The sequence below is a fragment of the Paroedura picta genome, chromosome 9, assembly GCF_049243985.1.
Source record: "Paroedura picta isolate Pp20150507F chromosome 9, Ppicta_v3.0, whole genome shotgun sequence".
Lineage (NCBI taxonomy): Eukaryota > Metazoa > Chordata > Lepidosauria > Squamata > Gekkonidae > Paroedura > Paroedura picta.
The window spans coordinates 35,228,563-35,252,225 of NC_135377.1; the positions used below are offsets into that span (position 1 = coordinate 35,228,563).

The 23,663-nt window shown below is 40.6% G+C and overlaps 1 protein-coding gene across 3 annotated transcripts in view; it reads left to right on the forward strand.

Annotated features, from left to right (window-relative positions):
- CA8 (carbonic anhydrase 8) overlaps nucleotides 1–23,663 on the forward strand; it is a 58,085-nt gene that overhangs the window by 21,004 nt on the left and 13,418 nt on the right. For all 3 annotated transcript variants that reach the window (XR_013234126.1, XM_077352331.1, XM_077352330.1), the window contains exons 4-7: nucleotides 12,273–12,368; nucleotides 17,620–17,682; nucleotides 20,073–20,121; nucleotides 22,933–23,045. Coding sequence is in view for 2 of the 3 variants with exons in the window: in XM_077352331.1 (XP_077208446.1) it covers nucleotides 12,273–12,368; nucleotides 17,620–17,682; nucleotides 20,073–20,121; nucleotides 22,933–23,045 (321 nt within the window). In the remaining variant the exon portion in view is untranslated. The remainder of the gene's footprint in view (nucleotides 1–12,272; nucleotides 12,369–17,619; nucleotides 17,683–20,072; nucleotides 20,122–22,932; nucleotides 23,046–23,663) is intronic.

Here is a 23,663-nt window from a genome sequence, read left to right on the forward strand (position 1 = left end):
CATTGTGAGCCATGCATAATCCCAATATTTACAGATGCCAGCCATTCTCGTTCATGAGTAAAACATCTGAAAACGGTTTTTGTTCACTTCCACCCTGCTCCACAGGTGGAATTGTACTTATATAAGTAGAAGAGGTAGCTGCTAAAGCCTTGTAGATAGCATATTTCTATATGTCCCTAACATCCCCCCCTGCTGTTCTGTACTTCAAGGTGTAGGCCTAGCTCTGGGTTAGGAAATACCTGGAGAATTTGGGCATAGATCCTGAGGAGGGCTGATTTGGAGAGGTGAAGGATTTCAATGTGATATAAGATCATAGAGCTCAACTTTCAAAGTGTCCATTTTCTCCAGGTGAACTGATCTGTTGCCTGAAGATCATCAGTAATTAGGGGAGTTCTCCAGCCACCACCTGGAGATTGGCAACCCTACTTAGGCCTCTGTTTTTAGCTGCTGCCTTGTGAGTGCAGATTAGCTTAATCCAAAAGTGGCATACTTGGTGGATTGTTGCAAAATACAGGAAGGGAATTTCCAGTCTAGCTTTAGCAGAGCAAGTTTTATGTGGGGTCATAGACCATGTTTTAGGGCTAGATAATGTGGACTCTGGTGTTTGAACAGGGTTATATTCTCAGTTTTCCTACACTGCAATGTTAATTTTCATCAAAAGGCCATATGCCTATACTATGTCTTTCTCAAAAACAAGGAACCATGTCACAGTTCTTAACAGTGTTGAGGGAGCAGAGCACAGAGCCATTACAGGAAGCTACTGAATTTGTAGGTACTTTGATACACCTAACAAAAGATAATCAGCTGCTAAGAGAAGCTTTTCTCTTTGAATGTATAAGACAGAGGACCAGTATTTTTGTGTCCATCTGTATCCTTCAGAACACTTCTGTAGATGCTTTCCCCTCCTCCCTTTGCCTTGCTGCCCTGATGGAGAGGAAGTCTGGGAGGAAGGATGATTTATTCTTCCACAGCTGTCTTTTCATTCCTATATACAGCCCCCTTTTATTCTGGTTTTCCTTAAGAAACCAAATGCAATTTAAAATAATAGATAGGGCAGAGGGACCCATTAATCACTTTCTGTTGCTTTCTTAGGCTCATCAATAGACTAAATACGCCAAGTATGTTATCTCCCAGTAGCATATTTTACATTATATTACATTTACATAAATTGATCTATATAGGAAAAAAGTTCATTTTCCTTGTTTTTATATATAACTATGTACACACACACACACACACACATTTCCTAGCTCTGGGTTAGGAAATACCTGGAGAATCTGGGCTTATTATCTCACTGACAGCAGACACAAGATCTGCTGAATGTATTGTTTTCACCTACTCTGCTCAAGAGAGAGCCTGCCATGAATTTTGGAAGTGGAGCACCATCAGTGTTCTCACCCAAAATTTGGTGTGTTGCCTCAACTTTCCCCCAGGACATCTTTGGGATGAAGCACATCTGAACATCCCCTAAAGCAGCTCATTGTATCTGCTTCACACAAGTGTTAGATTTGTATTGGCAAGCGATATCTGCTATTTTAAATTAATTAATAGCTGATAGCATTGCTGACTTACCTGAAACCAAAATCCATTTCAAAGCCTGTGAATGTACCATTTGTATCAAATAAAACCTAACAAAACAAACTCAGTCACAGAAGACCTTATCAGCAGGTAATGAGGTAATTGCTGACTCCTAGTGCTTCTGTCATGTACTTTTCAAAAGATGCTATCAATTGCTTGTACTGCCTTTTCTTTTTATTTTGCACTGGAAGGTTAAGGATAAGACTTCAATTTTATAAAGCAAATAAGTTCACGTATCTATTGGTTGGAGAACACTGACATTTAGTGTTTTGTTATAACAGCTAAAAATGACAGCTACCTGTGAAACATCTGCTGTAACTCATTACTCATGGAGCAGCAGCGCTGCTGTAAGAGTGGAACTGATGTGATAATCATATAATCTGCAGTTCTCAGATGCAGGTTTAGTCTAGGATCCCTGGCCAAGACTCTGAAAACCCTAGTAAGCTTGTATGCCTGCCCATTTGGTCCCACACATTCCTAAGAACTGCCCAAGTGGATCAGACCAGAGGCCAATTAAACCAGTGGCCAAACATATACCCCAAGGAAGCTCAAGAACCAGTCACGGAAAAGACTGTGTTAAAATGCATTTTAACTGCCCTGAGCATATGGCAAGTACTGATAAACAACATCTTTGTTTAAAGGCTCCAAGAATATGAGTAGTAGTAGTACTTTTACATGAATTAATGCCCATCCTACACTGGGTTGCAAAACATTCCTTAATTGTCCTAAATCTACTGCTGACCAGGGCTGAATCTGCACGGAGCTTTTATTGGAATTCCAGGTCCAGTCCCTGCGATTTCCATTTGGATTTTGGGCCATTTAAATTTTCCCTCTGCAACAAGCATGATTAATCCAGAGTGACCCTACCTTTTGCCCGCAAGATCCTGGAGTGGATATAATGCTCGATATTTGAAAAATCAGCATAAGAAAGTGTGCAGTTCTCTGCTTTTCCCCAAACTAACTTGCTGCCGAGTCTCCAACACCCTGATTGGCCACTTCAAAGGCTTCCTGGTTGTAAAACTTTCCTCCTCAGATTTATTTTTTCTCTTTGTGACTGTGTTCCAGAATCAGCAGAGATTTGCCTCGTTGTCTGAGAGGCTGCTGCTGGCTAGCCGACCAGCTGCTCGGCTACCCCCCCCCCCCGCATTTGTTAAAGAAAGAGCCTTGTGCTGCACTAGGCTTGTCCACCGGCAGTCAAAAGAGGAGAAATAAAACATGCCAGCTGGACTTCTTCTGCCCTCCCCCCTTTCAGGTCCCCAAATCAAGTACAGAACACTTTCTGTTTCAAGTCGGGGGAAAGTAATGAAGAAGACCTGGGTTCAAATCGTTCTGAATTCAACAGGATTGACAATGGAATAAACAAAGTAAGTGCAGATTAAGCCCAGGTTTGCTGGCTGACCAAGAATTGGTTTTGCAGAGAAAATAAACTCTCTATTCATTCATGGGAGATTTCAATTACCCAGATATCTGTTGGAAGACCTGCTCTGCTAAAAATGAGAAGTCCAATACATTCTTGTCTTGCTGACAACTTCATTTCCCAGAAAGTGGAAGGGCAACAAGGGGGTCTGCTTGTTTAGATTTGATTCTTACCAATAGGGAAGAACTGGTTGATGAGGTGCACTTGGTAATAGTGACCATGTGATTTTGGACTTTATGATCTTGGGGAAGAGAAACGCTGTACGTAGTCAAACATACATGCTGGACTTCTGGAGTGCAAATTTTAACAAACTGAAAGTTAAGTTGGATAGAATCCCGTGGTTAGAAAAACTTAAGGAAATGGAAGTCCAAGAAGGTTGGCAGTTTCTCAAAAGTGAAATATTGAAGGCATAATCATAGACAATTCCCTTGAGAAGGAAAACTGGGAGGAATCAAAAGAAACCAGGATGACTCCATAAACAACTTTCAAAAGAACTGAATAATAAAAAAGACTCAATTATGAAATGGAAGGATGACTTTATAACCAAGGAGGAATGTAAACAAATAACCAATGCTTGTAGGGAAAGTGTTAGAAAAGCTAAAGCTCAATATGAAATAGGACCGTTGCAGGGACCAGAAAGTGTCATTATAACAGGTGATGAAGAGAGGGCTGAATTACTCAATTCCTACTTCTCTGCAGTCTTCTCTTGTTAGGGGAATCATGCTCAACATGACAAAATCATTTCATGTGATGTCTTGGGAGCTGTAGCCTAGGGTAGGATTAGTCCATAAACACTTAGTTTCTGTAAATGAAACCAAATCTTCTGGGCCAGATGAATTGCATCCAGGGGTACTAAAAGAACTTGCAAATGTCATTTCTGAGCCTCTGTCCATTATTTTTTACAATTCTTAGAGAACAGGTAAAGTACCAGAAGATAGGAGGCAGGCAAACATTGTCCCCATCTTCAAGAAGGGGGAAAAGGAGGATCTGGATAACTACTGACCCATCAGCTTGATGTCTATACCCGGCAAAAATTTATAACAAATCATCAAACAGTTGATCCTTGAGCAGCTAGAGCAGATGGCTGTAATTACTAAGAATCAACATGGCTTTTTCAAGAACAAGTCATGTCAGACTAACCTAATCTCTTTTTTAAGAAAGTTACTACCTTGCTAGATCAGGTGAATGCTGTGGAAATTGTTTACCTTTATTTCAGTAAGGCTTTTGATAAGGTTCTACATGATATTCTTATTGGCAAGTTGGTGAAATGAGGTATGGACCTTATTATTGTTAGGTGGATCGAGAACTGGTTGACAGATCACACCCACAGGGTGCGTGTAAATAATTTGTCATCTTCTTGGAGAGGAGTGATCAATTGAGTGCCTCAGGGATCTGTCCTGGGCCCTGTGTTATTCAACACATTCATCAATGATTTGGATAAAGGAATATGGGGGGGGGCTTATTAAATTTGCAGATGATACTAAACTGGGTGGGGTAGCAAACATACCAGAAGACAGAATCAGAATACAGGATGATCTTGACAGGCTGGAAAGCTGGGCTAAAATGAATAAAATTAATTATAATAATGAAAAATGTAAAGTTCTGCATTTAGGTAGGAAAAATCAAATGCATCACTATAGGATAGGTGAGACGTCTTGGCAGCAGTAGTGTGAAAAGGATCTGGGAGTCTTGGTAGACCATACACTGAACATGAGTCAGCAGTGTGACTCGATAGCTAAAAAGGCAAATGGGGTTTTGGGCTGTATTAAAAGAAGGATAGTCCAGATCATGCAAGGTGATGCTACTACTTTACACCACTCTGGTTAGACCTCACTTGGAGCACTGTGTTCAGTTTTGAGCACCACAAATGACGAAAAGAGCATGTCCAGAGGAGGGCTACAAAGCTGGTGAGAGGAAAGGTTGAAGGAGCTGGTGAGAGGAAAGGTTGGAGAAAAGGAGGTTGAGAGGGGACATGATAGCCCTCTTTAAGTATTTTAAAGGTTGTCAGAGGAGGGCAGGATGCTGTTTCCATTGACTGCAGAGGAAAGGATGTGCAGTAATGGCTTTAAACTACAAGTACAACGATATAGGCTAGATATCAGGGGGAAAAAATCACGTCAGAGTAGTTCAGCAGTGGAACAGGCTGCCTAAGAAGGTGATGAGTTCCCCCTCACTGGCAGTCTTCAAACAAAAGTTGGATACACACTTTTCTTGGATGCTTTAGGATGCTTTGGACTGATCCTGCGTTGAAAGCATGCATTTTAAAGTCCTGCTGAACTGCTGTCTACTCTTATTTTCTCTTTGTTATTTGATGCAGAATTCCTGCATACTTGTACTATGCTGGCATTTTATGTTTCCACTAAGCTATTTACTTAAGCCACCCATGAATTTCAATTTCCTTCTTTCCCCACTTATGGCTGCTAATGGCTAATATATATTATTTTAAATCACCTTTATTGACATGGAGCAATCCAGAACTACCTGTTGGAATCATCCCCTGTAAAGACCTGGGGATTAATTATCATCTTGCTGTTCTTTCTCAGTGGCCCAGCGCCACTCTCTTAACTGACCTCACAGAAGTTCTTATGTAGGTACTCATCAATTTTTATTTGAGAATAAGCAATTATTTTTCTAGTTCATACTTTGCTAAAACATTAAATAGCTTATAATGGCTGCTAATCAGTAGATATAGCTTTCTCATCATTATGTCTATTAGGCTAAATACACGTCAGTGTCTTTTAAAATAATAGAATTGTATAGCTGGAACATTCTGGATGTTATCTACTCTCTTTCGTTGCATGGAAATTTGGCCCTCCATTGATTTCCCAAGTGGATAGTTCATATTAGCCTGGAGAGGAGATGACTGAGAGGGGATCTGATAGACATCTTCAAGTATTTAAAAGGAGGGAGTATAGAGGAGGGAGCAGAGTTGTTCTCTCTTGGCCCGGAGGTCCAGAAGCAATGGGATGATATTAATTCAAAAGAAATTCTGTCTAAATATCCAGAAGAAGTTCCTGACAGAGCACTTTCTCAGTGGAACAGGCTTACTCGGGAGGTGGTGGGTTCTCCATCTTTGGAAATTTTTAAACAGAGGGTGGATAGCCATCTGACGGAGAGGCTGATTCTGTGTAGGCTTAAGGGAGTGGCAGGTTACAGTGGATGAGCGATAAGGTTGTGAGTGTCCTGCATAGTGCAGGGGGTTGGACTAGATGACCCAGGATGTACCTTGCAACTCTATGATTCTGTGATTCTATACCCACCAGATAATCGCTGTTTCTGCACAGGGATTTTTCTTTAGCTAGAATGCAGCTGCTTTTCCAGGGAGGTGCCACACAACACTGTGCTGTTTTTGAGCACAATGCGTGGGGCTTCCCCCGTTAACTAGAAAAACCCCTCCCCTTTACTCCATTCTCAATGTACTGTGATGCCTCTGCCTGCAGCCTGTGGGGTGTGGGGTCAGATCTAAACCCCACCTTTAAAATGGCATTGCTAAGGCATGGTTCTATCCCTGCCTTTCAATGTTTTAACAGGCTCTTTTTTAGTCACTAGGGCTCCACTGTGAAACAAGGGTGGGAGGGTTGCTGGGCTGCAGGTGCCCAGCAAGATTCTTGTGTTGACACTTCGTAACCAACACGATGGATGGGTGAGAGGCAGGTGGGGTGGCAAGGAGCAGAGCAGGAATGGGGCGTGGAGAAATCATTCCATGTGTGTCTGCACTGCCCAATTCTGCTTTCACTGAAGGATATATTTTTATGCCTGATGAAGAAAACCCAAATAGTGTTCCCTTACATATACAAACTTGGTTTTCTCCAGCAACCTGTATTGTACTGTCACAATAACCCATGTGTACAGCGGATGCATTTGTAGCTTTTTATTTACAATGCTTCTCCTTTGCATCACAACATATCAAAGAGGAGATTTTATAAATACAGGTAGGTGACTGCATGGTCTAAACAGAGGGAATGGGTCATCCATGAGACCACTATATAATCTTAATGTATACATGCATGAGCAAGATAGTATTTATAAAGCATAAGCAAAAGAACAACATAATTTTACTGTCCTATTGTCTTAATTTCTTAGTTACGGTCTCCTTCCTTCAGAAAGATCCTTTTTCATTGCTGGGGTTGGACTAGATGGCCTGTATTATTATTTTATTATTAGTATTTAATCGATTTGTATGACCGCCGCTCTCAGAAACCGGCTTGTGGCGGTTCACAATATTTCAATACAAATACAGTACATTAAAAACCATTAAAATTCCCCATTAAAACCCCATAAACAATGACTCAGTCACAATGATGGTGATTAAGAAAAAACGGTTTCCATACAGGCCTACTGGATGAGCAGAAGGGAGCGGATGGATAATTGGGCATAGGGTGGCACAATCTGGGGAATGGCTCCTTCCATCTTTGTGATTCTATGACAAATTTCTGGATAGCCATATCAATTAATAGCTGTAGCTCTAAACTGAAAGCAAAGTCAATCTGTTCCTTGTAGAAGGAACCTTGTAGGATCTACTGTGATCCTCTGGCTCTATCAGTGCCACTTTGGTGTGAGTTATCTGGTTACCCACCCCTAATCCTGCCAGGCCATGCAGACTACCAGCAGTCAAGCCCAGCTATTGCCAAAGTACTCAGATTAACCAGTGGTGTATGGTGTCTTGGTAGGGGAAAGGTGTTCTTACAGACCCTGTTAACTTTATAACCAACTCACACAGCTGAGTAAAAAGCAGCTGGTTTCCTTGTGTCCACATAATAGAGTAGAAGAGGAAACAGCAGTAATGTGATTCATGTCTAAATGGGTTACTACCCCCAACAGCGTCAAAGTTCTTGTATTCATACATTAATCATAATACAAACTTCTTTCTCTGCTGCATTATTGCTGTTGTATCATAAGCAGTGAACAATTTTTATAGGGGCGTTACTCCATCTAAGTTCAAAACAAGCTAGCTCCTCTTTAAAGATGACAGAAGGAAATAGGAAAGGCAGGGTGCATTTTGACTTCCCTGTCCTTTCAAAGGGTGTGGTCCACTAGCAGTAACCAGAAGGTTATTTTGCAATCTGGGGTTTGTATTCCTGGATGTGTGGGTTCAGGCACCTGATATAAAGAAATCCTTTTAGGAAATGTATCTATCACAGTAACAGAATTAGAAACTCTGACCTTTTGACTCCAGTCATAAGGAACATTTTTTTTAAAGCTAAGTTCCCAGCTTTGCTTTTTCAAATCAGCTTCCAAAATACTAATAGAAACACTAATAGTACTGAAGGCATCCCCTGCCTTCACAGGATGATCTAATCAAGACAGCCAGGTTGGTGTCATGGCTAGAAAGTTGGGCAGAGACTCCTGCTCAAATCTCCACTCAGGCCTGAAGTGCACTGAGCAACTTCAGACGTGTCTCTCTCTCTCTCCGGCTTCTCTACCTTACAGGATTGTTGTGAGGATGAAATGGAGGAATGGTGAGGTATCCTGTGGTTCCTTTTGCTCAGCCCTTACTGGGCTATGGTTCCTCTCTGCAGTGTGCACACTCCACTCATTTGCTGTATAGAGTGGATACATTTTTATTTCAGCTGGTACTTTATTTTGTGAGACCTCAGCTTTCCCAGGTGTACCTGGATTGCTGACACCCTGGTGGGCATAAGGATCCCCTGATTGCAGCTCTCCCCAAGGCAGGAGAATTCTTTTTTTAAAAAATGGCTGTTGGTTTTATGGAATAAAGTTTCTAAGTCACAGGAGACACAGAGTGTGTGTTTTGCAGTTTTTGTATACAGGTGAGGCACTTTTTGTGTACAGGTTTTAAAAGCCAAATATAAATAGAGTCTCAGGTAGCCAAAATGAATTAATCTATTCTTATCTGAAGGTTATAACATTTCCGCCACAATAGATTCAAATGAGTAGCCGTATTCAAATGAGTAGCACAATAAAATCAGAATCCAGTAGCACCTTTAAGGCCAACAAAGATTTATTCAAGGCGTGAGCTTTTGCCTATCTGACGAAGGGTGCTTGCACTCGAAAGCTCACGCCTTGAATAAATCTTTGTTGGTCTTAAAGGTGCTACTGGACTCTGATTTTATTGTAACATTTCCACCAGTTCATTACAGACAAAGCCGCTCCCCCAACAGGCAACATCATTTTAATGGAATATGTCATGAAATAACTGCTGTTCATATTTCCTTTTTAGAGAGCAAGAGAAAAAGTTGGCATGAAATCTTCACCTCTTTGAATGTGACCCCTATAATGAAAGCAATTAAAAAGGCCAAGTGACTTAGAATCCGGTCACTGTAAACTTATCTATTGTAGCATAGTTATAATGTTTGAAGGCAAGGTATACACTGACATTACAAAAAGATGATAGTGGGACTGATTTGGCCATTGTTTTTCCTACAGGGCAAACAATGGGACTTAACTCTTTATCAGAAGTTCCCATGGATGCCTGTAAACAAACTCCTTAATTCTTTGTGCTTCATATAATACTCATGAGATAGCATGAGCACCCTCTAGTGGAGTATAGCTAAATCAATTCTTTTCTGAAAAACGGTGCACAGGACAATTTGACATCAATAACAGGTAGCATCCTGCTAGCTGCTTCTGTTTTTTTAAAATTAATTTTGTCATTAAATTTAATTTGGTAATTAAAGGAACCATTTTCAACAAAGGAAGGACTACAAAAGTATGATAGTAAAATGCTTGTAAAAGTGAGGATTCCTAAAAAGGAAAATTATTAAGCAGTATAGTAATCTAATGTGTAAAGCTTTTTGATTACCAAGCTGAGTAACAAACAGCTTGTATGGTTACATTTGAAGGTTTTTCAGTGCCTTGCATTTATTTGTATTGATTTATTTTATTATTTGGATTTCTTACCCGCTGCTATCAGCAAGCATCTTGCAGTGGGTTTCAACAGTAAAACCCCACAACACAATAAAATCCCAGCATTAAAAACCCACTGTAACCCCACCCACCCACTCAGCTATCACCCACTAGGGCCTCAGGGATATGGGAGATCTGCTGTTCGGGTTAAAAATGAGGAGGGAGCCCTTATCTTCATTGTGCTGCCCTCAACCAAAGACCTGGTAGAAGAAGAGCTCTGTCTTGTAGGCCCTGTGGACCCACAGAGGTTCCTGCAGGGCCCTCAGCTCTCACGGGAGCTCATTTCACCAGAGCCGGAAGATGCTGGTGACCCGTAGCATCTATCTTTGAATTAAGCAAGTTTTTAAATTAAAGATTTTCCTGATAGTTCCTCAGTCATAAAGGTATACATTTGATTAAAATACTTTTGTGACAAATTATGAGAGTAGTACATTTTGGCTTCAGTTCCACACACTTACATTTTACCCTTCTTGCCAGGAATTCTGAGTGGTATGGTTCCATTTTCACTGCTCAAGACATTCTTACAAGATATGTTACGCTAGTGAATAGACACCACGCCAGAATGGTTTTCAGTGTCAAAACAATCAGGCCAATTCATGCACCAGGTGATTTCATCTGTGTTTTGATCTATACTCAGCTGATAGTATATTATAATATACTATGTAACTACTAATATACTATCAAAAGTGACCTACCTAAGGATTCTAAGTTACTATTCCTGTTGAAATATTGTTCTAGTTGATGTTATGTTATGATTGTTACATTTCTTATGATGTTCCATGTAATTACCCTATGACATTTTATGTAAACTGCCCAGAGCTGTATGGAAGGGTGGTATAAAAATCAAATAAAATATATTAAATAAATAAATTAAATCAATCAATCAATCAATAAATGTATATTTCATATTACTGTGGGTAAAATTTGGGCACAAGGCCATATACTTGGATTTCCTATCACATACCACAGGCTGCGGTCCTTTCTAGTCAGGCTGCTCAAAGTTGTATTTAGGTCAATGAGATTAGGTTGCTTAAATGTGATTAAGCAACAGGTGTGTTGGCACACTCTTCTTCCAATGGTCCCTTGTTCACTCCTTCCCTACCTGTTGTGGGCAAAAGTAGAATGGTGGTGTGGTGGCCAAAGAGCCAGTGTGGATAGAGTATTGAATGAAGAACCGGGAGCCTCCAGTTCAGTCCTTGGTCTTATGGAAAACTAACTGGATGGCTTCAACCTTAACCTACCAGGTAATGCTGTTGGATACATGGAACTATAGGTATCATTGTGATGCCCCAGAAGAAGAGTGAGATAAAAATGTCAATGGCAACAAGAAGTAACAGTATCTTCTATTGGAGCATATTATTCATTAAAATATGGTATCCCACCAACCATGGTGACTCAAGGTGGTACACAGAAGTTTTCCTAACACTGAAAGGTATAGGCAATATTTTGCCTATAACATTTGACTACTTTGCCTACTTATAACATTTGACTACTCTCTTTTATAACTATGAATTCCTTGTAGCTATTTGAAAGGGTATTATCTATGTGGGATATGTGCAGGATGTTGAAAGGGCTATTTAAAAACATCCCTAATGGGGCAACAAAAAAGAAAATGGCAATGACAACCATCCCAGTTCCAATTGTGGCTGCAGTTAGAAATTCTCACATAGTCTGTGATGTAGGTGACCATTTATGATCTTACATAAATTATTATTATTATTATTATTATTATTATTATTATTATTATTATTATTATTATTATTATTATTATTATTATTATTATTATTGGATTTTTAGCCCACCGCTCCCCTGAGGCTCGCGGTGGGAAACAACATGTAAAACCCCCATAAAACCCCTAATACATAAAACCCCTAAAAACAATCCCTAAACCAACCAAACCCAACCCACCCCACCTGATAGCGGCAGAAGTATCCGGGAAACCAGGGGTCACTGCTGATGTAGATGTAGGGGGGGGGGCTGATCTAAAAAGGGAAGATAACAGGTAAAATTGAAGATAACAGGTAAAATTCCTTTGTCAGATTTTCAATAAAAGCTCCCTAAATATCCAGACATTTTAAAAAGTTAGTGTTGGAATACCCCCTTCCCTCCCTTCCCTGTGACTCTGTTCTTTTTGATGGTCTTTCTTGATTACAAAAAAGTAGAGGGGAAAAAGGTCTTCCTGCTCCAAGGTTACTGTAAATGAAAAATTCTTCCTTTATTAGGAAATGCATTTATTTTCTTTCAGTCTATTTTTTCAGCCAAAGCTACTGCATTGATATTTTTGACATGTCTAAAAATGTATCGGTATTGGGCAGTGTCTAGAAATGGCCCCAGTATCCCAAATTTGAGGCAATCTTAGTCAATGACTAGGTTGTTTTCCTATGGGTGATTTCTCTTTCTTTTTTCGTAGCTTCACCTAATTCACTGGAACTCCACAATGTACCACAGTATTGATGAGGCAATTGGGAAGAAGAATGGCATTGCCATTATTGCTTTATTTGTGCAGGTAACTGTTCTCCTGTTATTATTTTGACCGATTATTGTAAAGAGCATGTTGGCCACAGCTTTTCCTGTCACAGTACTGCAATGATGGGAGAAACAATGGCTATAAATTGCTTTCTTGAACAGCTATTATGAAACAGAAGATGGCAGTCCTAGATCCAGTAACAGGAATATTGCTTCTGTGATTCCTATTTCACACAATGTTGAAGTGAACTCAACGTATGTTTGGTTTGCAAGGTGTCACACTATTATGGATTATAATTTGTGTCATATTGGGTTTTTCGAAAATATTCTGAATATAATCAAATGTAGGACAGTTCTGCATTGCCTTTTAAGACATAAGTGATCTTGTTAGGAAATATAAGAACTGGCAAAAAATAGCAATCTATATATTGGTAGGCTTTAGCATTTATTTCTAAACTTTGGGAAGATGAAGGAATATCAGATGTAAATGATTTAGCTGAAGAAACTAAGGATCTTTCAGTGCTAGAAAAGATTACAACTGTAATTCAGATAAGGATTTCATCCATAAATGCATATGGATTCAAATGAGATAGTAATCTTTAATTTCCTTTTGGATGGGAATAAATATTTGTTTCCAAATACATATATTTATGGGAGAAAGCAGTAAATTTAAGATTATAAACAACATATAAGAGTGTTAAGTATGATTAATATATATGCTTAATAGGGTTTTCAGCCCCCCCCGTGGAGACAGCCCCCCCCCCCACTGCCAGGCTTCACCTCCCTATCACCAATCAGCTGGCCAGCAAGAGGAAACTTACCCTGAAAAAGCAGGAGAGTCACCTGATGTGCAGCAACCTGTCTACATCACTGCCCACATGACCTGGATGTGACATTTTCACATCTGGGACATCAAGGTGACACTCTCGTATTTGAGCAAAAGCTCTATGGTAGAAGCCAAATACACCATAGAGTTTTTGCCCAAATATCAGATGTGACACTGTCACTTCCATGTCATGTGGGCAGTGATGTCCACATATTGCTGTATATTGGCTTGGTCTCTCTGCTGCTCCCAGTAAGTCCCCCATCCCATATCCCATATTTTATAGAAAATATATTTTAGTAGTAATAATATGTTTCTTAGAACAAATGTTTAAATCAGCAAATTTATATGTTGCTGATATATGTAAGTGATTAGAATTTAGTGGCATCACAGAAGAAGAGAAATAGTGGTTTAGACATATATATAAAAAAACAGAATATGGAGGTACTGGACAACCTGAGCTGCTGGGAGAACAAAAGGTTTTCTATGAAAAGTTTTGGGCTACCAGCCCTCACTAATAAGTACATCATATTGTACATCACATTAAGTACTGGTTAAACAATGAAGGGTAGGTGGAAATACTTCTAAGAACCACCCTTGTGCATATGGTTCTAACAGGGATAACTGTTTAAAACTCATATTTCTAAAGGAGTTTGGAGCACTTTGGAATTATTGTGTATGAACCTGAATGGCTGAAGTTAGTTCTTTAACATAGCCAAGAGAAAATTAATTCTTTCATTTCTCAGGGGGGCAGGAAGAAACTTGTTATTCTTGTTTTGTATTGATTTTTTCAGCTTCTATTAATTTGTCATCTTTCGTAATATGATTATAAATGGCTCCAAGACTTGAATGTAAAAATATATTGATTATAGTTCTGACACAGAGATAGAACTGGTAAAAATAATGAAAGTAGTTCTCATTTCTCTATGTTCTGTATCCTAGAGGACTATTCCATAATTGCTTTGTAAGCTGTCTTCCAATTTCAGCAAAGCTAACCTTGGAGTTACTCAAAGTTATATAAAACAGTTAAATAAATCTCTGACTCTTTTTTCTTTTTCTACATCTCAACTTTTGCATTACTTTTTAAAAAAAGTTTAATTGAAACTATCTGCACCATATCCTTGAAGTGTGTATGACCTAATGGAAGAAACCCAAACCACATCAAAGACTTTGATTCACTTGTCGTTATGGGCAACTAGATTTTGACAATAATTGGTGGCTCTAGGTATGAATACCTACCCACTTTTGCATCAAAAGTTATATATAATCATCAAATCATAGAAGCATAAGAGTTGGAAAGAACCTCTGTGGACATCTAGTCCAACCTACTGCAGAATGCAAAAAAAAAAAAAATCATAACTACCTGCCCACCCACAGTGACCCCAATTTCATGCCCAAATGATGTCTCCCCCCAACCCACCCCCCAAAATCCATGGCCAGTCTGGCCTGAAGGAAATTCACCTCCCAACTCCAAAGTGGTGATTGGCATTTCCCTGGGCATTCAAGAATGGGCCACAAGAGCCAAGCTCAGACACAGTCTCTTCTGCCCAGCCACTTACAAGCTGCCTAAGTTCACAATCAGCATTTATGTGAGGTGGCTATCTATCCTCTGTCCTGTCTCCTCTGTTGTCCAGCCACATGAAGAAGTGGCAGTCAGGTCAGGTGGCCCCGGGTCTGAGCAGCTCCTCTGCAGCCTCACCAGGCCCCAGCAGAGCTGCCTGGGTGGGGGGAGGGAGGCAGGGAGCCCCCACCAGAGCTCGCTCCCACCCCGAGCAGCCCTGCCTGGCCTCAGCAGAGCAGCCCAGAGGGGGGGGGAGAGGCTAGAGTCTGTTGTATTTTTTGTACAACGGGCTTTTCTGCTAATAAAATATAATAATGTGTCAAGGTTGGACTGGCCATAGATCTTCAGCAACAAAGGAGATACTTCTGCACTTTTTTTAAAAAAGTGATAAATTTCACTGCATTCCCATTCCTTTTGGTAAGCTATTGTCTGTATTCTTCATTGTGTATCACTGATTAAGCACTTGATAGCAGTATAGATCTTGAAGATTGTAGGTGGCCTTCAAACAATTTCCAAAGCAAAGGAGCAAGATTAAAAATAGTATGAAACTTTGAACACTTCGGGATTATACCTCAGGTTGGATATTTAGTATCCCCAAAAAAGGTGGAATAATGAATAAGAAAATTATTTCAGTTCATATTGGAAAAGATGCTTTCCACTATGCCATTAGTGGAATTCCCTCCCCATCTCTTCTGTTTGGTTTTTTAATTGAACATCCAACAACGAAAAATTCTGGAGCCTTGAAAAGTGTGAATGCTATTTTATGATATTTTGAATGATGCTTATAAATTTCCATAGAGAATGGCAAGCTATGTCTGCTTCTCACTTGCCTTGAAAGCCCCAAGATATAATTTGTCTATGTCATAATGACAAGTATGTACGTTATAGGCACAGAATAAGAGAGCTGACACCTTCAGTTGGGTAGTAAAAAGAGCCAAGTGTATTTGTTTGCATTTATCAAAGGGGATCTGTGGCATCTGGAGGCCAAACCACATTACAAACCCATTTGCTATGCAGGCAGTTGGTGGGAAACAGAAGAGTCAGGTCTCCTTTTATTTGTGCATCCCCGAATTTATGGTTGAAGCCTTCCTTGCCAAGTTTCGAGGATGGTGTGCTATTTCCTTCCTCTAGTTGCAGGGTTCATGGGTCAAGGATAATGACATAGAATCATAGAGTCATAGAGTTGGAAGGGGCCATACAGGCCATCTAGTCCAACCCCCTGCTCAACGCAGGATTAGCCCTAAGCATCCTAAAGCATCCAAGAAAAGTGTGTACCCAACCTTTGCTTGAAGATGTCCAGTGAGGGGGAGCTCACCACCTCCTTAGGCAGCCTATTCCACTGCTGAACTACTCTGACTGTGAAAAACTTTTTCCTGATATCTAGCCTATATCGTTGTACTTGAAGTTTAAACCCATTACTGCGTGTCCTCTCCTCTGCAGCTAGCAGAAACAGCATCCTGCCCTCCTCCAAGTGACAACCTTTCAAATACTTAAAGAGGGCTATCATGTCCCCTCTCAACCTCCTTTTCTCCAGGCTGAATATTCCCAAGGCCCTCGACCTATCTTCATAGGGCTTGGTCCCTTGGCCCCAGATCATCTTCGTCGCTCTCCTCTGTACCCTTTCAATTTTATCGACGTCCTTCTTGAAGTGAGGCCTCCAGAACTGCACACAGTACTCCAGGTGTGGTCTGACCAGTGCTGTATACAATGGGACTATGACATCTTGTGATTTTGATGTGATGCCCCTGTTGATACAGCCCAAAATGGCATTTGCCTTTTTTACCGCTGCATCACACTGCCTGCTCATGTTTAGTTTACAATCCACAAGTACCCCAAGGTCTCGTTCACACACAGTGCTACCTAGAAGCGTATCTCCCATCCAGTAGGCATGCTTTTCATTTTTCTGACCCAGATGCAGAACTTTACACTTATCTTTATTAAATTGCATCTTGTTCTCATTTGCCCATTTTTCCATTGTGTTCAGATCTCGTTGAACTCTGTCTCTATCTTCCGGAGTATTTGCCAGTCCTCCCAATTTGGTGTCATCTGCAAACTTGATGAGTAGTCCCTCCACCCCCTCATCTAGATCATATGTTAAAAAGTACCGGGCCGAGCACCGAGCCCTGAGGTACCCCGCTTCTCACCTCTCTCCAGTCTGATGAAACACTATTGACAACAACTCTTTGAGTGCGGTTCTCTAACCAATTACCTATCCACCTAACTATCTGAAAATCCAGATTGCAGTCCTTCAACTTATCCATCAGAACATCATGGGGAACCTTGTCAAAAGCTTTACTAAAATCCAAGTAAATGACATCAACCAAATTTCTCAAGGTTTTCATGTTCCAGGTTCATGAAGGCACCAAGGCCTCAGGCCTAGTTTGAGGATTAACCCTTCACCATATAAATGTTATCCAAGAGCACTCACCTAAGCTGTACAACTTGGCCTGCACTGCTACCTTCAACATGGAATAATAATGCCTAGATATTATTGAAACTGGTGGATTTCCTGTTACCATTTCCAAAATAGAATAGGGAAAATTCCTGTGGCTCCCCAAATGGGTGACTGTAATGTTCCCAGTCTGAAATAAACAGAAGGTGGGTATTTTCTTCTCCAGTAAGTAGAAAGAGAAGGGAGTGGGAATGATGCCTGCAGTTATATAGGCTACATCCTTCCATCTCACAAATCCATCATAAAGAAAGCAATGTTTGACTCTTCTGTCTACTATGTCAAACTGCACTCCTATCCCATCACCTCTTTGAGTCACAGGTTCAGAAACTATACAATAAGTTTCCATAGTTTTGAGTTTATGACTTGTTGCTGAGTTTGTCATTACACAGATTTCAGGAAGAGATGTTTCCATAACATTGTATGTCACATTTAATTTATTGCCCATTATGTTTCAGATAGGAAAGGAACATTCAGGCCTAAAGGCTGTGACAGAAATTCTACAAGATATCCAGTACAAGGTATGGCATCCTTCAAAGGAAAAGGACATATTCATTATCAAAGACTCACTGAATAGTAGGGGAGAGAAGGGTCAGTGCATACAATAATCAAGAGGAAAATGTCAAAAATATCAGTGTTAAATCAATGTATGGTGACTATATTTAAAAATAGGGGAGCATGTGCACCCTCATCAAAGATATTAAAAGTTAACAGTGAATTACTTATTACAGTCAAAGATCAGTCCCCAAATAGATACAATATCAGAAATGTTTACATACAGAACTATTACATAAATGATATTAAAAATAGCAAATCAAGTTCATTAAATTCATACAGAACTATTAATTAACTAGATTTAAATCCCATTGTAGCTGATATAACAGGCACTAGAATGGGGGGAGGGAGAAAATAGCAAAGAGAGAGCGAGGTAGAAAGGAAGATATAGCCTACAACTTTTGGATACTGTGGTTGGATACACACTTTTCTTGGATGCTTTAGGATGCTTAGGGCTGATCCTGCGTAGAGCAGGGGGTTAGACTAGATGATCTGCATGGCCCCTTCCAACTCTATGGTTCTATGATTCTATGAAGAGAGTGATGAAGATAGAGAGATACAAAGAGAGAGAGAAAGAGGATAGGGAAAGAGAAAGGAAAGAAAAGTGAGAGGGAAAAGAGAGTGTGAGCCAGAAATATAGGTAGAAGGGAAAGCTGGCTTCCTGGGCCAAGAGGGAAGGGAAGCTACCCCCTCCCCCCGTGCCTCCCATCAGGCCAGGAATATTTCCCATTGCCTTGCGGAGGCAGCATGAGGGCCTCCTGGCCCAAGGGGGAAGGTAAGCCACCTGCCCTCCGCTCCGCGCTTATGGGTGGGCCAGGAAGTCCTCCTGACTTGGGCTTCCTGGCCCAAGGGGGATAGGTGGCCATCCCTCCCTGCCACACTCACCGCTGGGCTGGGGTGGCCAGAAGCACAATGGCGGCGATTCTGCCAGAGCACTCCTGGACAGAGCTGTTGGAAGCAGGGAGTGTCCAGCCAATTGGAATGTCTGGACACTCCCTGCCCACCTACCCCTTGCTCTTTTATTTAACAGGGCCAGCTGTTACAGATATGCACAGAATCTAGTAATTCTATCCGTAATCCAAGATTCACAGTCCAAGACAAGAAGGGAAATGTACAATATCTCTGACCTACCAGGAGATTTCTGGATGACAGAAGTAATAAAGCCATATATAAGATTGCCATAAAAACGGGCAATGCAATGTCCAGATGTTTCGGCTGCCCTACTTGTATATGTTCCTGGTATAGTACACCATACCCCCTTATAAAAAAGCAGAGGATAAAACATTAAACCATGCCAAAAAAGGGTCAGCATCCTCCCCCAATAACTACTAGAATGAGAGTAGGAAAGGAGGAATGAGACTGGTGTTCTTGCATCCCCAGAGGGTAAATAGCAACTCTGTTACCAATTTTATCCCAGGCACACTAGTTTAAAATGAACATAAATCCTTGGCTACCTATGCTAGATTTTCAAACAATCTGAAACATCCAGCGGCTTGTAAGTGGAGTTCTGCTTGTGCAGCTGGACTTTTCCATCTTCTTGATCCCATATCAGGATTTGTGTCCATCTTAAAGCCACTCCTTAAGGTTGAAGGACTCTTTACAGTGGTGTGCGATGTAGCCTGCTGCATGCTGTAGCTACAGGGGAGAACTTTAGAATCTTGAGACCTCTATTTGCACGAGTAGAAATATCTTCATTAACTGCAACACCAATACAGCAATGCTGTGTAAACTCACTCTCTCTCTCATATGTATATGTATATGTATATGTATATGCATATGCATATGCATATCTATATTTATGTCTTCCCTGGGCAGGTGTCTCAGTCCTGGTTCCCATATGTCTCCCCACATGTCTCCCCACATGCCCCAGTCTGGAGCTGATCCCCCCCTTCCCTCTTTTAAGGTCATGTTTAAAAAGTAAGTCAGGTTGTGTCTGTACTTGTGCCATCTAAATGTAGCAGAAAAACAACACGTTTACCAAAGTTCTGGGTAAAACATGGCACATAGTACTTTGCTTTTTATTGCTACTTACATAAATGCAATTAATTGGGAGATATGAAGGGGGATACTTAGGGAAAACTGAGGAGAAGCCTATTAAGGTTCAACAAGGATGTTCATTTGACAAAAAAACAACAACGTAAAGATGAAGTCTGGGAGACTGTTGTTAGATAACAATATTTATTGTTTTGATTATTTCTATTACTGTAATTCTTTTTGTAAAGGATTGCTTTTTGTATGTTGTTAAAATTGTTATTATGGAACATTATAGAATAGATCCATGAATTGTAAAATTTATAAATTGCTACTGATTCCTGATATGAACTAGAAACAAGACTGATTCCTGTTAATTTTTCAGGGGAAGAGCAAGACAATACCCTGTTTTAATCCCAATACATTATTGCCTGGTAAGTTTTCCTTCTTATACTGCAAAAACTTTGCTCAGATATATATATATATATTGCAGTTGTAAACCACTCAAATGGTTTTTGCTACTTTATAAATTGTTTGGCAGTCTCTCTTTTTATAAAGCAGTTTTAATGTAATTGGATTACCAGAAGAGAGATCTCTAAACATGTTGTGTCCTACTAAAATAGCAGTGATGATGAATAGTGTCTGTCAGCACAATACATATTGAGTACTCACCAGGTAACATTTGTGTTCCTCACAATGAGTCATAATTCTCAAAATAGCTGTCTTTCTGCATTGCAGTGAAGTGTAACTCAAACAGGATCTCAGCAGCTGGCCTTTCCACTGGCAGCTATAGCCTACAACTTTGCTGCAGTTAATATACCTGTCATTTTTACTATCTGGAATGTTTTAGAATAGATGCTTGGCTAAGAGTGCTGTTACACCCAGGAAAAAATGGATTGCCCTGTTGTGAATGGCTTAGGTTAGCCCACTATCGGCTCTTGGAAGTTAAGCAGGGTCAGTCATGGTCAGCACATGGATGGGAGGCCAACAAAGAAGTCCAGGGTTCCTATGCTGAGGCAGGCAAAGGCAAATTGCCTCAGTTTGTCTGTTGCCTTGAAAACTACAGCTGCAACTTGACAGCACTTTCTACCACAACACATAATTGCCTGAAGTTGCTTTGCATGAATAAATCAATGCATGGAAAGGAAGTTGGGGATTCATAAACTTGACACAAATACTCAAAGAAGTATATGTACTTGTCAGAAATAAAGAAGATGGAACTTCAAAGATACACACGAGAAAGGATAATAACTTCAAACTGATTGAATATATTTGGCTGACATATGAACATGGACTTCTCCATCATCAGACAATTGAATATCTGCATAGGGGCATTTGGGGCTAGTCATTTCGATGAGAGACGTATGGGTGAATTTCATGTTGGATCATGCCAAAGTAAATGGATTTCTTCACATGGGTGGATAATTAAGTCCTAATAAATGTCACACATAATAGAATCTATATTCTATTATTTGACTTATTGTGGGCTAAACTATGGGATCTTCCATGGATCTTTAAAAAAATCGATGCTTTGAATATTAGGAAATTCTAGGGTAAAAGGATGTTTACCCCTTTCTTCTGGTGTCTTTTCCTTGATTCCAAATGTTCTAGCAAATGTGCAATTGGCCTTCTACTGGGGATAAAAACATAGATTGCAGTTCTCACTCAATAACCTTTTCCAGTTTTCAAAGATTGAAGTAATGAAGAGTCTGTTAGTTTTTTTCCAAATCTGCAAAAGATTACGGATTGTCTTATTTGGTTTGTTCCTTACTCATTGCATAATGTTCCCCTACTCCCACTGTTTCGGGAGCTGTTTGGAGCTGGCTGTGCTGAAAAAGAACCTGGCTCTGAGATTCTACAGGAAGAACCAGATGCTGAGGGAGACATGTTGTGTATGCGAGGTAGCAGAGGGCTGAGCTTGGGGTCTGGAGCAGGATCCAAGCAGCCACGAAGGACAGCCAATGAACTGCCAAGTTCCCAACCGCAGGGTCCAATGAGTTTAAATCAATCAGGCTCTGCTAATCCAATCAAGGCTCAGCCAGGGGCGTGTCCACCTTTGCTTATGTGTATATATTTGGGGGGCTTGTCCAGGCAAGTCCCCAGTCAGCATGGTTACTTCCAACCTGGAATCACTATAAGAAATAAAAGAGCTGTAATGCATGACTGCGCCTCGCTTATTCCCTATTGAATCCACTATACAACAAGACAAACAGGAGAAAGCTGGGGGCTTCTGTTGGGTGGGCTATTACGCAGCAGAGCAAGTTGCAACTCTTAATAATCCCTTCCTGAGTACAACAGTAATGTGCTGCCATCTAATGGTCAGAACACCAGCTGGAATGTGACTTGCTGATGAAATAACCCTAGGAAACGTTACAATACCCTTATCATGGGCCAAAAAATGGCCCTGCTCACTGGTCTACCTCAGACATGTCTCCCAGTGGAGTGGGTAAAGGAAGAAGAAAGGCGACTGGCTGCTGAGTTGGCTCATCCTCTCACCCAGTAGTGACTATCAGTCCTACCCACTGCCTTTGAGAAGCTGCTCCATGAAGGGCAGGGAGAGTTAAAAACCACCTGAGAACCACACGTGGCTACTCCAGGCTGAGGCAGTTCCAGGCATCTGTCATTTCTCCCTTTCTTGCATGCCTCTAGGTATGGAGTCTCCTCACTGCTCACTTGCTTTGCCCACCTCACTTTTACTCAAGAGCAGCAGAACCTCCCTCTTTCCCCCTGTCCACATACAGCTCAATGGAAGCCAACTGGCCATTGACTCACTGAAACAGCAGCACTAGCCAACTACAACATGCAAGATTGTTCTCTTTTCCTCTCTGACTATCAAATTGGGGCAGCAGATTCTACCACTAGCCACACACAGGGCTTGGGCTGCTGACTCGTGGCCATGGCAGCTGCTCTCACAAGCCCTGTGCTACAGGTTTCTGGCAACAGCAGTTCCTTCCCCCTTTGTGTGAGGAGTAGGCTGCTCTTCACTTGGGGCTGGTGTGACCCCAGTGTATGTGTATGAGGATGACCCCAGGAGTGCCCCCACCAAGGTTGGTAGCCATTGACTTTCCAGGATTTTGCCCAGTGGCCTTGATGCCAATCTGCCCATGCCCATCGGTGGCTTCCACATACATTGCACAATGGTAGGGCATGATTACATGCTCAGTTTTTAGAATAAAAGGCATGCTAAAGATTGCTTCATTACTATTTCCAAACTAAGTTATCCATTTAATTCCATTTAATTCCAGACCCACTGTTACGAGATTATTGGGTGTACGAAGGCTCTCTTACAGTTCCACCCTGCAGTGAAGGTGTGACATGGATATTATTTAGATATCCTTTGACTGTATCTCAGCTTCAGGTAATGACTCTTCTTAGAGTATGATTCTCAGTGAAAGGTTATACCGTGCAAATATACAGTAGGGCATTATAGTTGTTTTATCTTGCAGATCTCATTAGATCAGTCAGTACGTGGCTTTTAAAGTAAAGGTCAAATCTTTTGTGTCACTGAAAGAAATGGAAAGGTCAGAAATAAAAATACCCTGTTGTTACCTTTTATTTCATGCACTTAAAAACATTTACTATCGAAAAAGAAAGAAGAAAAAATGGAGCACAAGAAAGCCAATCTGCTATAATAGTGTACCTTCAGATAACCACTGCTAAATGTTGACTGAACTAAGACCCAAAACTAAATGTTCTGAACAGGGAAGAATATTGTTGCTCCAGGTTAACTACATTGCACTGAATTATTCTTGATATCAGTAGCTTGTCTTGATTTTACTGAACATTTGAAGATAATGTTTACCTCCACCTATATATTTTGTTTAATAGAAATAAGATTCTAGTAGCAGTAAGTAACTTTTCCTGGCCATTTTCAAACTGCCTGGGTATTACATTTTAGTAACTGGTTGCTAATGGATTTCTTCAGACAGATCCGTTTTAGTACACATCAGCTAGAGGAATTTATTTACCTGTTCAT